Source organism: Oncorhynchus keta, chromosome 19 (genome assembly GCF_023373465.1).
Source record: "Oncorhynchus keta strain PuntledgeMale-10-30-2019 chromosome 19, Oket_V2, whole genome shotgun sequence".
Lineage (NCBI taxonomy): Eukaryota > Metazoa > Chordata > Actinopteri > Salmoniformes > Salmonidae > Oncorhynchus > Oncorhynchus keta.
The window spans coordinates 74,810,685-74,828,229 of NC_068439.1; the positions used below are offsets into that span (position 1 = coordinate 74,810,685).

The following is a 17,545-nucleotide window of genomic DNA, read 5'->3' on the forward strand; positions in this document are numbered from 1 at the left end:
GCCAGTTGAGGACTTGTGAAGTGTCTGTTTCTCAAACTAGACACTCTAACGTACTTGTCCTCTTGCTCAGTTGTGCACCGGGGCCTCCCACTCCTCTTTCTATTCTGGTTAGAGCCAGTTGTTCTGTGAATGGAGTAGTACACAGCATTGTACGATATCTTCAGTTTCTTGGCAATTTCTCGCATGGAATAGCCTTCATTTCTCAGAACAAGAGTAGACTGACGAGTTTCAGAAGAAAGTTATTTGTTTCTGGTCATTTGGAGCCTGCAATCGAACCCACAAATGCTGATGCTCCAGATACTCAACTAGTATAAAGAAGTCCAGTTGTATTGCTTCTTTAATCAGAGCAACAGTTTTCAGCTGTGCTAAAATAATAACCAAAGGGTTTTCTAACGATCAATTAGCATTTTAAAATGATAAACTTGGATTAGCTAACACAACGTGCCATTGAAACACAGGAGTGATGGTTGCTGTTAATGGGCCTCTGTACGCCTATGTAGATATTCCATAAAAAATCTGCTGTTTCCAGCTACAATAGTCATTTACAATATTAACAATGTCTACACTGTATTTTTGATCAATTTGATGTTACTTTAATGGAGAAAATGTTGCTTTCCTTTCAAAAACAAGGACATTTCTAAGTAAGCCCAAACCTTGGAACGGTAGTGTATATATATATATATATATATATTTTTTTTTTACATTGTTTGCAAACAATGGGGCTCAAAACAGTTGGGCCCAGAATGACGGGTCGCCACTGTGTTTGTGAGAAGGATGCCTCTGCGTTTCCCAAACTCGGTCCCGGGGACCCCAAGGGGTGCCGGTGCATATTTTGTTTTTTGCCCAAGCATTACACAACTTATTTAAATAATGGAGCCATTATCAAGAATGTATTATTTGATTCAGTGTCAGTGGGGGAAAAACAACTAAATGTGTACCTCTTGGGGTCCACAGGACCAGGTTTGGGAAACCCTGGCCAAGAGGCATGGTTTAAACATGGCACTGGCTGATCCTCTTTAATTGCTACATTGATGGAATCTCTCAGAACCTAGTTGGAAATGTTCCCTGGTTCGCATTGGGGTTTGGACGCAGGGTGGGAATAGTGTAGCATCTGTATGGCAAGGTATACTGCCTGTACCAAGAGGCCCAGGCTTTTATGTCACAGATGGTAGTGTAGGGCACGCTACTCACACTGTAACCACAGGGCAGTGGTTCAAGCTCTCCTTCAGTGGCTCCTCCTCATTGCTAAAGCACAGTAGGTTATATCTTCGGCATTAGAATCAACTTAAATTATTATGATTGATTGAAATGCTGAAATTATTCAACACCACCATCCTCCTCTTCCTCCGTCTCCTCCTCCTTGTCATTTTTACCGGTGGCTCTTTGATGTAGCCTATGTCTTTAGTGACATCGTGTGGATGAAAGGATGATGTGCATGTTGCGTCTCTTGAGACACTTTTCGGCTTCCGTAACAATTCACATGTGACAGCGAAGGTCAGCTTCCAATATGGCTGCTTGCACAAGAAGGCTTGACAAAGTTATGTTTTCAATAAGGCTGTTACGGAATATACAACAGCAAAATGAACGTAAGTCACATGGAATTATAAAATAAGTATATCTCGAAGGGTTGCTAGCAATGCGTTGGGTATTCCTTAGCAAGATTTAGCCCCAAATGCCCTAAACGTTGCTAGCTAGCTACGTTAGCCAGCTAGCTAGTCACTGTGTAACACAATTACATTGGTGTTAGCTAGCTGCTATTCTAGTGCGACATTGCTATTAAAAGGGTTAATATTATAAACAGACGGAGTCTTTTGTTTCCTCCTTAGGTTTCTTGTCCACGTCTATGCGTCGCCTCGACGAGGGGAGTGACGGTGGCAAGCCAACAAAATTCACACCTCCACCAAAACCTGTCATAATTGACAAAACACAGTCCGAGGCTTCACTGCGAAAGTAAGAGCATTCTAGCTAACAAGCTGTGTTCATAACACTGAACACATGGTGATGTGATGCTAACCTGGTCCTATAGTTGTTCTTGCCACCTCAATTTCTGTCATTGTCAAACATTGGCATGATAACACAAACTACAATGTGATTTATAGTTAGATTCCTTTTGTAATTTCTCCTATTTTATCAGAAATGATGCAACATGATATCATTCCATTCCTGTTTTGATTCTGTTTTTGAATACAGGTTCCTGAGTCCAGAATTCATCCCTCCCCGACAGAGAATAAACCCACTGAAGTTCGCCATTGAGCGCAAAGACATGATCCAGAGGAGGAAAGTGCTCAACATTCCGGAGTTTTATGTTGGTAAGAGACCTTTTGAGACCATTGGTTTATAAATGAGACTTAAATACACACCATCCCATCTTGGCTACTAGCTAGCTCTCTCAAACTCTAGGCGGCAATCTGCCTTCTCCCTACAGTTCTCAGCCATTCATTTTGCTCGCAACTGCCTGGTGAACTACAATCCCCACGCTTGTGTTACGGCTTTCAAGACAAACACCATTTCTCTTTCATCAGCAAGAAAAAATCATTTAAATAAAAAATATGCACTTTCTGTAGCAGTTACAGATCCATACAGCTATAGAGCCTCCATCCTACTAAACTACACTGTAGCAGTTACAGATCCATACAGCTATGGAGCCTTCATCCTACTAAACTACACTGTAGTAGTTACAGATCCATACAGCTATGGTGCCTTCATCCTACTAAACTACACTGTAGTAGTTACAGATCCATACAGCCTCCATCCTACTAAACTACACTGTAGTAGTTACAGATCCATACAGCTATGGAGCCTTCATCCTACTAAACTACACTGTAGTAGTTACAGATCCATACAGCCTCCAGCCTACTAAACTACACTGTAGCAGTTACAGATCCATACAGCTATAGAGCCTTCATCCTACTAAACTACACTGTAGCAGTTACAGATCCATACAGCTATAGAGCCTTCATCCTACTAAACTACACTGTAGCAGTTACAGATCCATACATATCTCTGTTACACTAACAACCTCCTCTTCTTCCCGTTTGGTTCTCATTTAGCAAAAATGAGGGATGAAGTTATACAAGGATTTTCAGTGCCCACTGCCACCTAGCGATCACGTTGCCGCGCAATATGGACAGCCTCCGTTTTTCATTTGATATACTTTTATTTGAACAGGGTCAATGTTTTATATATACTGAACAAAAATATAAACTCATATGTAAGGTGGTGTTCCCATGTTTCATGAGCTGAAATAAGACTTGTTTCTCATTTGCCAAGATAATCCATCCACCTGACAGGTGTGGCATATCTAGAAGCTGATTAAACAGCATGATCATTACACAAGTGCACCTTGTGCTGGGGACAATAAAAGGCCACTCTAAAATGTGCAGTTTGTCACACAATGACACGCCACAGATTCCTCAAGTTTTGAAGGAGTTTGTAATTGGCATGCTGACTGCAGGAATGTCCACCAGATCTGTTGCCAGAGCATTTAATGTTCATTTTTCTACCATAAGCCGCCCCAAGTCTTTTTAGAGAATTTTGCGGTATGTCAAACTAGCCTCACAACCGCAGACCACATGTAACCATGCCGGCCCAGGACCTCCACGACCAGCCACTGAGACAGCTGATGAAACAGAGAAGTATTTCTGTCTATAACAAGCCCTTATTCGGAGACTGATTCTGATTGGCTGGGCCTGGCTCCCCAGTGGCTGGGCGTGGCTCCCCAGTGGGTGGGCCTGGCTCCTAAGTGGGTGGACTCCTGCCCATCATGTGAAATCTAGATTAAGGCCTAATGATTTTTTTTTCCAGTTGACTGATTTCCTTATATGAACTGTAACTCAGTAAAATCATTGCAATTGTTGCATGTTGCTTTTATATTTTTGTTCAGTAGGTTTTATTGTACAGGGACAATGTTTTATATACTGTAGGTTTATTGAACAGGGACAATGTTTTATATACTGTAGGTTTATTGTACAGGGACAATGTTCATAGATGACCAGCATGGTCAAATAATAGTAATCACAGTGGTTGTAGAGGGTGCAACAGGTCAGCACCTCAAGAGCAAATGTCAGTTGGCTTTTCATTGCCGATCATTCAGAGTATCTCTACCGCTCCTGTTGTCTCTAGAGCAGGGGTGTCAAACTCATTTCGCATCGTGGGCCACATACGGCCTAGGGAGATGTCAAGTGGGCCGGACCATTAAAATTATACCATACTCTGCTATAAATAACCAAAATATCATGTCTTTCCTTTGTTTTGGTGTAAAGAAGCACAAGAACATTAGGAAAATATTGAAATTTAATGAACTATCCTTTTACAAAACATTTCATGAAACACCTCATATTTCCTTAGACAAATGTGCAATTTACTTTTATCATTCACAAATATGCATTGCAACTGATCCCACTGATTGTACAAAGGCACAAAACTTTAATTGGTACTGAAAAATATAGTAATGCACTTTAAGATTAAATGAGACTTTTAAAGAAAGGAATTTTTAAACCACTTACACATACGCATATAAAATCTAAATGTAATCCCTGCGTACACCTTACAAACTAAGGAGAGTGATTTTAAATGTGTAATGAAGAAAGTGTTCGCCTGTCCTGTAAATCTGTAAACTTCATACATGAAACATACATACACATACAATACATACTGAAAATGTATGGAGTTGTATGAACAGTAGAATTCCATCACACAACTTTTGTTTTGAAGCTGCTGACTAACATTAAAGTGCACATTTTTTAAATCACCACAGTAAGGATTCATCTTCACAGAGCTGTATTCTTTCAATGCAAACAGTATCTAAGGCAGCATTTTAAAGGTGTTAGTCTAGTCTGGACTTGTATTTGTACCTGAAACTTGGCATCTTTTGGCCTGTACAAGTGCATCAACACCAGGTGTCATGTCCTGACTAGCTGTCACTTTCAGAATGTCATTTAAGTGCTTGTTTGTGAGCCTTGAACGCATTTTTGTTTTATTGATATTCATCACTGAGACAATTTGTTCACAAAGGTAGGTTGTCCCAAACATGCACAAAATTTTAGCAGCCAGGGCTGTTAATTTGGGGTACCCTGGTAGTAGATACTGATAAAATCAGGGCAGGGTTGCCATTTGCCAGTTGCATCTCCCACAAAGTCAGCTTCAACTTAAATGCATGTATGTTGTCAGAAAACTGTGTGACAACTTTTTGCGGCCTTGCAACATTTTGTTCAGATTGTTCAAGTGTTCAGTAATATCAACCAAGAATGCAAGGTCCCGTAGCCATTCCTGAGATTGTAATTCCAACACCGGTTTTCCTTTTTCTCCATGAACTGTCCGATTTCCTCTCGTAGATCAAAGAAATGCCTCAGCACAGCGCCTCGGCTTAACCATCTCACTTCAGTGTGGTATGGCAGGCTGTGGGTAATGTTGCTGTCGCTGAGAAGTTTGTCAAACTGACGATGGTTCAGACCTCTGGACCGGATGAAATTTACAGTGCGAACAACCACCTCCATGACGTGGTCCATTTTCAGCGACTTGCAACACAATGCCTCCTGGTGCAAAATACAGTGAAATGTCCAGAAACGATCTCCTCCATTAAGGGCTTGTACTTTGTCTTTGAACTTTGTCGCGACACCTGCTTTCTTTCCGACCATGGATGGCGCGCCGTCTGTAGCCAGGCTGACAGCGCGGGACCAGTCCACTCCAACTCTGTCCAATGCAGCAAGGACAGAGCCGAAAATGTCCTCGGCTGTTGTGGTGTCCATCATTGGCACCAACTCAAGAAACTCTTCAGTAACAGTCAATGTCTCATCAACTCCTCGAATAAATATGGCCAGTTGGGCCACGTCTGTGATGTCAGTGCTATCGTCAATTGCCACGGAAAATGCAATAAATGACTTGACTCTCTGTTTCAATTGACTGTCTAAATCTGCCGATAGTTCCGAAATCCTCTGCTATAGTATTCCTCGTCATGCTAATATTGGCAAAAGCTTGTCGCTTCTCGGGACATACAAGTTCAGCCGCCTTCATCATGCATCGTTTAACAAAGTCACCGTCGGAATACGGCTTCGATGCTAATGCTATTTCGCTAGCAATTAGGTAGCTGGCTTTACCGCTGCTTCACTGACTTCTCGGCTCTGGATGAAAGTTGACTGCTGTTTCCTCAGACCCGCCAGCAATTCGTTAATCTTATCTCTTCTCAGTTGTCCTTGCAAGCCGTCATATTTTTCGCTGTGATGAGTCTCGTAGTGGCGTCGAATATTATATTCCTTCAATACCGAAACTTGTTGCAAACACACCAAGCACAAAGGTTTTCCGTGCATCTCTGTAAATAAATAGGACGTGGTCCATTTTTCTTGAAAATTCTACACTCCTTATCTACTTTTCTCCGTTTGGATAACGACATTTTGGCTAATGAGGGTGTAGTGGAGAGGTAGAGACATTAACAATCTTAACAACGTCGTAACAAGCAGCAGATGGCGCATTGATACCGTCTGCTGTTTTCAGTCTGTCTCAGTGATGCGGCTTGTCTTAAAAAAAAAAAAAATTAATTCCATGTCTTTTATGCATTTTTTTCCACTTTCAAATTATCCTGCGGGCCTGATCGAACCTCCTTGGGGGCCGGTTCCGGCCCGCGGGCCGTATGTTTGACACCCCTGCTCTAGAGAGTTGAAAACAGCAGGTCTGAGAAGGTAGCATGTCCGGTGAACAGGTCAGGATTCCATAGCCGCAGACAGAACAGTTGAAACTGGAGCAGCAGCACGGCCAGGTGGACTGGGGACAGCAACGAGTCATCAGGCCAGATAGTCCTGAGGCATGGTCCTAGGGCTCAGGTCCTCCGAGAAAGAGAGAGCATAATTCAATTCACACAGGACACCAGATAAGACAGGAGAAATACTCCAGATATAACAGACTGACCCTAGCCCCCCGACACATAAACTACTGCAGCATAAATACTGGAGGCTGAGACAGGAGGGGTCAGGAGACCCCAGGCAGGATATAACCCCACCCACTTTGCCAAAGCACAGCCCCCACACCACTAGAGGAATATCTTCAACCACCAACTTACCATCCTGACATCAGGACCATCAGGAATTAATCTCTTCATTTCCCAACAACATAATAAATAAATAAAAACAACTCCTACCACCCCTCGTGACATAATAAAAACACTGAGCTTTGTTTAATCATTTATTAATTATCAGTGTATTTGAAGATATATTTTTCAGTAAGTCTGTTTATTGGGACATAAACATCAGGTGCTAAACTAAGTATGGACAGAACAAAACAATTATTAAATATATTTTTAAAATAACAAAAACATTGATGGAAATATGAATACCAGCATACTATAAATATTACTTTGAATATATCAATTAGGCTTAACACCGTCACAGTATCAGGGGCATGTTGCATCCAGTTTGGTAGCACATCCCCTACAAGCCACAGCCAATGTATCCCCTACAAGCCACAGCCAATGTATCCCCTACAAGCCACAGCCAATGTATCCCCTACAAGCCACAGCCAATGTATCCCCTACAAGCCACAGCCAATGTATCCCCTACAAGCCACAGCCAATGTATCCCCTACAAGCCACAGCCAATGTATCCCCTACAAGCCACAGCCAATGTATCCCCTACAAGCCACAGCCAATGTATCCCCTACAAGCCACAGCCAATGTATCCCCTACAAGCCACAGCCAATGTATCCCCTACAAGCCTCAGCCAATGTATCCCCTACAGTAGTTTGCTCCACTAAAATTTTTGTGATTATGCTGCGGGACTTAGAGGCCATTTGTGGTTTAGTACTGTACCCTGTGTCACCACTTCATTTCTCCAGACCAGCACAAGGGGGAGTTAGAGCACTGATTATGCTATTGGGTCCTACTGTGTATGTGACAATGAATGGGTGACATAAACCTAAATAGAAACTAAAAGTTATTTGAAAACGAAATAATCTCAACTGTAATTTTTTTTAAACAAAGCGATTATTATTAATTTAGAATTATATAAAAGCCTGTTGGATATTCTCACATATATATTATTAACCCTGTTATTAGCAGGACAATTATACATTGGTCATGGTTCCTGAGCGGTGCACAATCGGATTGCCTTGCAGTTCCAGGTTCCACTAAAAGCAGGGTTCAAGGCAGGGGGCACGTGATGGGCTGCAGAGCCGTGCACAGAAGACAGACCTAGCCCATAGGGGGGGGTGGGGGGCACGGGATGGGCTGCAGAGCCGTGCACAGAAGACAGACCTACAGACCTAGAGCCCCATACAGGGGGGGGCACGGGATGGGCTGCAGAGCCGTGCACAGAAGACAGACCTAGCCCATGTGGGGCACGGGATGGGCTGCAGAGCCGGGAAGACAGACCTAGCCCATGTGGGGGCACGGATGGGCTGCAGAGCCGTGCACAGAAGACAGACCTAGCCCACAGAAGACAGACCTAGCCCATGGGGGGCACGGGATGGGCTGCAGAGCCGTGCACAGCAGACCTGTGCACAGAAGACAGAAGACCCTAGCCCATGGGGGGGCACGGGATGGGCTGCAGAGCCGGGATGGGCTGCAAGAGCCGTGCACAGAAGACAGACCTAGCCCATGGGGGGGATGGGCTGCAGAGCGGGAAGACAGACCTAGCCCATGGGGGCAGATGCCAGAGCTGTGCACAGAAGACAGACCTAGCCCATGGGGGCACGGGATGGGCTGCAAAGCCGTGCACAGAAGACAGACCTAGCCCATGGGGGGCACAGAAGCCGTGCACAGACAGACCTAGCCCATGGGGGCACGGGATGGGCTGCAAAGCCGTGCACAGAAGACCTAGCCCGTGGGGGGCACGGGATGGGCTGCAGCCCACAGAAGACAGACCTGGTGGGGGCACGGGATGGGCTGCAGAGCCGTGCACAGAAGACAGACCTAGCCCATGGGGGGCACGGGATGGGCTGCAGAGCCGTGCACAGAAGACAGACCTAGCCCATGGGGGGCACGGGATGGGCTGCAGAGCCGTGCACAGAAGACAGACCTAGCCCATGGGGGAGCCGTGCACAGGGATGGGGGGGCTGGGCAGAGCTGTGCACAGAAGACAGACCTAGCCCATGGGGGGCACGGGATGGGCTGCAGAGCCGTGCACAGAAGACAGACCTAGCCCATGGGGGGGGCACGGGATGGGCTGCAGAGCCGTGCACAGAAGACAGACCTAGCCCATGGGGGGGGGCACGGGATGGGCTGCAAAGCCGTGCACAGAAGACAGACCTAGCCCATGGGGGGCACGGGATGGGCTGCAGAGCCGAGCACAGAAGACAGACCTAGCCCATGGGGGGGGCACGGGATGGGCTGCAAAGCCGTGCATAGGAGACAGACCTAGCCCATGGGATGGGCTGCAGAGCCGTGCACAGAAGACAGACCTAGCCCAGGGGGGGGGCAGGGGGGGTGGACAGGTTACAGAGCCGTGCACAGAAGACAGACCTAGCCCAGGGGGCAGGGGGTGGACAGGTTACAGAGCCGTGCACAGAAGACAGACCTAGCCCATGGGGGAGGGGCAGGGGGGGTGGACAGGTTACATGGAGGGTCGTCCATTGACATTATTTTCTGGCACATTGGACATTCCTGAGTGCCCTTCTGTTTCCAGAATTCTTATAGACGAACTTTGCAGACGCTGTGTTTACACAGGACTAGAGGTCGACCTCTACACAGGTCAGCAGAGATCCTCCTCAGGAAGGAAATGTTTAGAGGTCATTGTTTCACCACCGTCTCTCCTTTAATGGGTACGGTTTACTTTAACTTTTGAAAATGTGAGAGCAGTAGAGTCAGTTGAACTTGGATATCCCAGTTTAGAATAGGTCATGGTGTCTCTTTGTCTTCTGCTTATTTATTTCCAACAATTATAAATCCATTGAATTGGCAAATGTATTACTTAGACCAAATGCTAAGAGCACTGCTGAATATCTGTTTTCTGTTGTGAGCTTTACACCCTCCTGTTCGACGGGTGGAGTTCTGCAAATTAGGAGTCTGCATACAGGTTGTGTGTGTGTGTGTGTGTGGTGTGTTCAGTTTAATTTTCAAATTGCACAAAGACTGCAAGCTCTCTCTGCTATACTAGACATTTACAAAACACCAGCTCCAATGAACAATTACAATGTAATATTTACTAATATGGTATACCATAACAAAAAAACTACAAGTATTCAGACCCTTTAACTCAGTACTTTGTTGAAGCACCTTTGGCAGCGATTACAGCCTAGAGTCTTCTTGGGTATGACACTTCAAGCTTGGCACACCTGTATTTGGGGAGTTTCTCCTATTCTCTGCAGATCCTCTCAAGCTCTGTCAGGTTGGATGGAGAGCGTCACTGCACAGCTATTTTCAGGTCTCTCCAGAGATGTTTGAACGGTTTCAAGTCCGGGCTCTGGCTGGGCCACTCAATGACATTCAGAGACTTGTCCTGAAGCGTTGTCTTGGCTGTGTGCTTAGGGTCATTGTCCTTTTGGAAGGTGAACCTTTGTCCCAGCATGAGGTCCTGAGTGCTCTGGAGTAGGTTTTCATCAAGGATTTCTCTGTACTTCGCTCCGTTCATCTCTCCTTCGATCCTGGCTAGTCATCCAGTCTCTGCCACTGAAAAACATTCCCACAGCATGATGCTGCCACCACCATGCTTCACTGTAGGGATGGTGCCAGGTTTCTTCCAGACGTGGCGCTTGGTATTCGGACCAAAGAGTTCAATCTTGGTTTCATCAGACCAGAGAATCTTGTTTCTCATGATCAGAGTCCTTTAGGTGCCTTTTGGCTTCCGTCTCGCCACTTTACCATAAAGGCCTGATTGGTGGAGTGCTGCAGAGATGGTTGTCCTTCTGGAAGGTTCTTCCATCTCCACAGAGGAACTCTGGAGCTCTGTCAGCATGATCATCCGGTTCTTGGTCACCTCCCTGACCTAGGCCCTTCTCCCCCGATTGCCCAGTTTGACCGGGTGGCCAGCTCTAGGAAGATTATTGGTGGTTCCAAACTTCTTTTAAGAATGATAGAGGCCACTGATCTTGGGGACTTTCAATGCGGTAGAAATGTTTTGGTACCCTTCCCCAGATCTGTGCCTCGACACAGTCCTGTCTCAGAGCTCTACGGACAATTCCTTCAACCTCATGGCTTGGATTTTGCTCTGATATGCACTGTCAACTGTGGGACCTTATATAGACAGGTGTGTGCCTTTCCAAATCATGTCCAATCAATTGAATTTACCACCGGTAGACTCCAAGTTGTAGAAACATTGCAAGGATGATAATTGGAAACAGGATGCACCTGCGCTCAATTTCAAGTCTCATAGCAAAGGGTCTGAATGCTTATGTATTTAAGTTATTTCTGTAATTTATTTTTTTATAAATGTACATAAAATTCTAAATACCTGTTTTCGTTTTGTCATTATGGGATATTGTGTGTAGATTTGTGGAAAAACATTTAAATAAATGTTAGAATAAGGCTGTAACGTAACAAAATGTGGAAAAGGGTAAGGGGTCTGAATACCTTCCTGAAGGCTCTGTATGGTATATCTCATCACATGATGAGGAGCGATTACTGACCTTTATCTTTTTAAAGTGCCTTTTGCACACATTGTATATAGACTGCCCATTTTTTTCTACTGTGTTATTGACTTGCTAATTGTTTACTCCATGTGTAACTCTGTGTTGTCTGTTCACACTGCTATGCTTTATCTTGGCCAGGTCGCAGTTGCAAATGAGAACTTGTTCTCAACTAGCCTACCTGGTTAAATAAAGGTGAAATAAAAAAATAAATAAAAAAAAGCTGTTATCAAATGAATGTGTTGATTTTGATCGACTTAAATTAGTCGTTGTGTTTTGCAGGGAGTGTCTTAGCTGTGACCATGGCGGACCCTCATGCCAGCGGCAAAACCAACCGCTTTATGGGCATCTGCATCCAGAGAGGTGGCCATGGACTGGGAGCCACATTTGTCCTTAGGAATATCATCGACGGCCAAGGTGGGGATAGTCATGAAGTACACAACAGTTCTCATGTGAAGAGAGAGAGTGTGTGCGTGTGTGTGCCGCCAAGGCTCTTCTGGAGGTTAAATCAGTGGCATAGAAGGTTATATTGTTTCCTGGATAAATATCTCCGTTGGATGAGTCTGAAACATCAGTTGTGACTATTCAATCTGAAGTGTAGAACCTCAGTTTCCATTGGTTTAGGTCGTGTGGCCAATACTTCCTGGAGAGCTACTGGGTAGGCTCCCGTGTAGCGCAGCGGTCTAAGGCACTGCATCTCAGTGCTTGAGGCGTTACTACAGACACCCTGGTTCGAATCCAGGCTGTATCACAACCGGCCGTGATTGGCAGTCGCATAGGGCGGCATACAATTGGCCCAGCGTCATCCGGGTTTGGTCGGTGTAGGCCGTCACTGTAAATAAGAATTTGTTCTTAGTTAAATAGAGGTTAAATAAAAAGAACAAAACAATGTATATATGTATATACACGCATCACGTAAAGTGTCCCATGTTTCAAAGGTCCCAGAAATGTTTCACGTGCACAAAAAGCTTATTTCTCCAAAATGTTGTGCTCAAATTTGTTGTTCCTGTTAGTGATCATTTCTACTTTCCAAAATAATCCATCCACCTGACAGGTGTGGCATATTAAGAACAGCACGGTCATTACACAGGTGTACCTTGTGCTGGGGACAAAAGGCCACTGTAAAATGGGCAGTGTTGTCACACAACACAATGCCGCAGATGTCTCAAGTTTTGTTGGAGTGTGCAATTGGCGTGCTGACTGCAGGAAGGTCCATCAGAGTTGTTGCTAGAAAATGTCATGTTAATTTCTTTACCGTAAGCTGTCTCCAACGTCGTTTTAGAGACCTCCGGGATTTGGGCCAGCCACCCGGACAGATGATGAAACGGGTCCAACCAGCTCCGCAACCACCGACCACGTGTAACCATTCCAGTCCTCTGGTCTTGACCTGAGAGTTCATTGTTGTAACCGCCCAGGACCTCCACATCCGGCTTTGCTATGAACATGGTGGTGGTGGGGTTATGTTATGAACACAATTGTATTTTATTGATTGCAGTTTGAATGCACAGAGATACCGTGATGAGATCCTGAGGCCCATTGTCGTGCCATTCATCTGCCGCCATCACCTCATGTTTCAGCATGATAATGCACTGCCCCACGTCGCAAGGATCTGTACACAATTCCTGGAAGCTGAAAATGTCCCAGTTCTTCCATGGCCTGTATTGGACACAAATTGAAAGGAAGTAATGTCACCAGACATGTCACCCATTGAGCATGTTCCAGTTCCCGCCAATATCCAGCAACTTCGCACAGCCATTGAATAGTGAGACAACATTCCACAATCGACAGCCTGATCAACTCTATGTGAAGGAGATGTCACACTGCATGAGGCAAGCGGTTGTCACACCAGATACTGACTGGTTTTCTGATCCATGGCCCTACCTTTTTTAAGGTATCTGTGACCAACAGATGCATATCTGTATTCCCAGTCATATGAAATCCATAGATTAGGGCCTAATGAATTTATTTCAATTGACTGATTTCCTCTTATGAAATGTAACTCAGTAAAATGTTTGAAGTTGTTGCATGTTGTGTTTTATAGATTTGGTTGAATGTAGTCAGGTGTTCTAGATTAGGATCGTAGTGAAAGCCAGCAGAGGGCCACCCCAGGACCAGGTTTGGGCAGACTTGATTTAGTGCCTGTGAACTCTGATTAAAGGCCTGGGGTGACACACACTTCCTGGAGGACTGTCTGCTGGCTGTTGTTACTTCCTTTCAATTTGTGTCCAATTAAGACCTAGACAAGCAGTTGAGGGGAGTTCCTAACTAATCAATGAGCTTAATTGATCGATCAAGTACAAACTTGCAGACTCTCGGCCCTCCGGGACGGGAATTTGACACGTGCCCTAGGCCATGATAATTATTGGCTGAGTGTATCTCTCTCTCTCCCTCAGGAGTTGAGATCTGCTATGAAATGTATAGCCCACGACTGCAGCAGCTGGAGGTGCTGAAGCTGGAGAAAAGGCTGGACAACAATCTGATGTACCTGAGAGATGCCCTGCCCGAGTACAGCACCGTGAACTTGGACATGAAGCCTGTGCCCCACTCTGTCACCGGGGACGTGCCCGTCAATAAAGTAAGTGTCTGGCTTCCGCTATGATTGGTACAGATTCATCACCCGAGGCCTGTCTGTACAGGGCAGTATTGGTTTGACCTGTATCTCTCTTCCCTCTAGACCAGAGTGCGGATGCGTCCTAAGCCGTGGTCCAAGCGCTGGGAGCGGCCCAAGTACAACGTGCAGGGCATCCGCTTCGACCTGTGTCTGTCGCCCGAGAAGCTGGAGCATGCCCAGAAGTGGGCGGAGCCCTGGCGGGAGTATGACATGCTGAAAGAGTACGACACCACGGCCCTGGAGGAGCGCTTCCTTAAGGAGGTGCAGACGGAGATGAGCAAGTCAACATGCCCCTAACCATCTCTCAACCAGGGGTGGGTACTTCCAGTAAGAGGGTGGGTAGTTCAATAAGCGGGTGAGCAGCTCCAGTAAGCGGGTGGGTAGCTCCAGTAAGCGGGAGGGTAGCTCCAGTAAGCGGGTGGGTAGCTCCAGTAAGCGGGTGGGTAGCTCCAGTAAGCGGGAGGGTAGCTCCAGTAAGCGGGTGGGTAGCTCCAGTAAGCGGGTGGGTAGTTCAATAAGCGGGTGGGTAGCTCCAGTAAGCGGGTGGGTAGCTCCAGTAAGCGGGCGGGTAGCTCCAGTAAGCGGGTGGGTAGCTCCAGTAAGCGGGTGGGTAGCTCCAGTAAGCGGGTGGGCAGTTCAATAAGTGGGTAGCTCCAGTAAGCGGGTGGGTAGCTCCAGTAAGCGGGTGGGTAGCTCCAGTAAGCGGGTGGGTAGCTCCAGTAAGCGGGTGGGCAGCTCCAGTGAGCGGGTGGGTAGTTCAATAAGCGGGTGGGTAGCTCCAGTAAGCGGGTGGGTAGCTCCAGTAAGCGGGTGGGTAGCTCCAGTAAGCGGGTGAGTAGTTCAATAAGCGGGTGGGTAGTTCAATAAGCGGGTGGGTAGCTCCAGTAAGCGGGTGGGTAGCTCCAGTAAGCGGGTGGGCAGCTCCAGTAAGCGGGTGAGTAGTTCAATAAGCGGGTGGGCAGCTCCAGTAAGCGGGTGAGTAGTTCAATAAGCGGGTGGGTAGCTCCAGTAAGCGGGTGGGTAGCTCCAGTAAGCGGGCGGGTAGCTCCAGTAAGCGGGTGGGTAGCTCCAGTAAGCGGGTGGGCAGCTCCAGTAAGCGGGTGGGCAGTTCAATAAGCGGGTGGGTAGCTCCAGTAAGCGGGTGGGTAGCTCCAGTAAGCGGGTGGGTAGCTCCAGTAAGCGGGTGGGTAGCTCCAGTAAGCGGGTGGGCAGCTCCAGTGAGCGGGTGGGTAGTTCAATAAGCGGGTGGGTAGCTCCAGTAAGCGGGTGGGTAGCTCCAGTAAGCGGGTGGGTAGCTCCAGTAAGCGGGTGAGTAGTTCAATAAGCGGGTGGGTAGCTCCAGTAAGCGGGTGGGTAGCTCCAGTAAGCGGGTGGGTAGTTCCAGTGGGCAGCTCCAGTAAGCGGGTGGTAGTTCAATAAGCGGGTGGGCAGCTCCAGTAAGCGGGTGGTAGTTCAGCTCCAGTAAGCGGGTGGGCAGCTCCAGTAAGCGGGTGAGTAGTTCAATAAGCGGGTGGGCAGGTAAGCGGGGGTAGTTCAATAAGCGGGTGGGCAGCTCCAGTAAGCGGGTGAGTAGTTCAATAAGCGGGTGGGTAGCTCCAGTAAGCGGGTGGGTAGCTCCAGTAAGCGGGTGAGTAGTTCAATAAGCGGGTGGGTAGCTCCAGTAAGCGGGTGAGTAGTTCAATAAGCGGGTGGGCAGCTCCAGTAAGCGGGTGAGTAGTTCAATAAGCGGGTGGGCAGCTCCAGTAAGCGGGTGAGTAGTTCAATAAGCGGGTGGGCAGCTCCAGTAAGCGGGTGAGTAGTTCAATAAGCGGGTGGGCAGCTCCAGTAAGCGGGTGGGTAGCCCCAGTAAGCGGGTGGGCAGTTCCAGTAAGCGGGTGGGTAGTTCAATAAGCGGGTGGGCAGCTCCAGTAAGCGGGTGGGCAGCTCCAGTAAGCGCGTGGGTAGCTCCAGTGAGCGGGTGGGTAGCTCCAGTGAGCGGGTGGGTAGCCCCAGTAAGCGGGTGGGTAGTTCAATAAGCGGGTGGGCAGTTGGGCAGCTCCAGTAAGCGGGTGGGTAGCTCCAGTAAGCGGGTGGGTAGTTCAATAAGCGGGTGGGTAGTTCAATAAGCGGGTGGGCAGCTCCAGTGAGCGGGTGGGCAGCTCCAGTAAGCGGGTGGGCAGCTCCAGTAAGCGGGTGGGCAGCTCCAGTGAGCGGGTGGGTAGCTCCAGTGAGCGGGTGGGTAGCTCCAGTGAGCGGGTGGGTAGTTCAATAAGCGGGTGGGTAGTTCAATAAGCGGGGGTGGGTAGTTCAATGGGTAGTTCAATAAGGGTGGGTAGTTCAATAGTGAGCGGGTGGGCAGCTCCAGTGAGCGGGTGGGTAGCTCCAGTGAGCGGGTGGGTAGCTCCAGTGAGAGCGTGGGCAGCCCCAGCAGCAGTGTGCTGGTTTTACTGTCAAATCAATACATTACATAAAGTTGTGGAAAACAAATCTAGTTTATTCACTCAGTGAGCAATTAGTGACATGAAGTGCCTGGGAGATGAAAAGCACCAGACAGTGCTGCCTCTGAGGAACAGCCATCCCTGTTAAGCTCTTTCAACACTCAATGGCCCTCGGTCTTCCACCCGTCTCCATGTACATGATGTCTGGTGAGAGGTGGAGAGGAACATTTAGGAGTCAATCTCCCAGGGATGATGGTGGAACCGTCTGCATAGCTGTGGTTACCTGCTTGCTTCATCGTATCTTGTATTGTATGTCTGGAAAAGTGTTTATGCATATCAATGTGCAGTTGCAAGTATCCATTTCTAAATTAAAAAGCTGTTAAACATGTTTCCCTTGTCCTTTTAATACATGATGTATGATGTTGTAAGATACTTGATAGGTCCCATTTTTCTAGACAAACACTTGACTGTTTTATAATGCATTGATTTCAGTTGTAACAGAGCCGAAGCACTTGAGCGTGAGAATTAGTCTGTGGTCATGTGAAGTGTGCATTAGTGCTAGTTGGACGCTGAATGTGATCTCAGAGGAACTGAGAGCTGTGCTAATTACCATTTCAGTATTAATGATGACAGGAAGACCCATATTAGGAAAGTCTCAGAGTTCCTGCCTGGTCTTCAGTCAATGGAACAGTGTGCCAGCACAGAGAGAAGGCCTATGTCCAAATTGTCATAGTACGTCCTAGTTTATGTCTTTTGTGTACGCAAAAAATAGGAAGTCAAGTCGTATGCAAAATGTATCAAATTTGAGTAGGCTTTAAATTACAGGATGGCATGCTCATTTTCCTTTTCATGATGGAGTGAAAGCCAATAGCTCTCCAGGAGGATTGTTGGCCAACCCTGCACTACCTCATCATATTCAAATAAGACACTGCTACGTTGACCTTTGTGTTTTAGTTGACTGTACAAAGTT

At 46.9% G+C, this 17,545-nt stretch overlaps 1 protein-coding gene across 1 annotated transcript; it reads left to right on the forward strand.

Annotated features, from left to right (window-relative positions):
* The first annotated feature begins 1,427 nt into the window (after nucleotides 1–1,427).
* On the forward strand, nucleotides 1,428–14,627 carry mrpl19 (mitochondrial ribosomal protein L19). The gene is made up of 6 exons (XM_035766388.2): nucleotides 1,428–1,586; nucleotides 1,827–1,950; nucleotides 2,191–2,309; nucleotides 11,830–11,964; nucleotides 13,941–14,122; nucleotides 14,222–14,627. The coding sequence occupies exons 1-6, from the start codon at nucleotides 1,508–1,510 to the stop codon at nucleotides 14,453–14,455; spliced, it is 873 nt and encodes a 290-aa protein (XP_035622281.1). The 5' UTR covers nucleotides 1,428–1,507; the 3' UTR covers nucleotides 14,456–14,627.
* The last annotated feature ends 2,918 nt before the right edge of the window (nucleotides 14,628–17,545 follow it).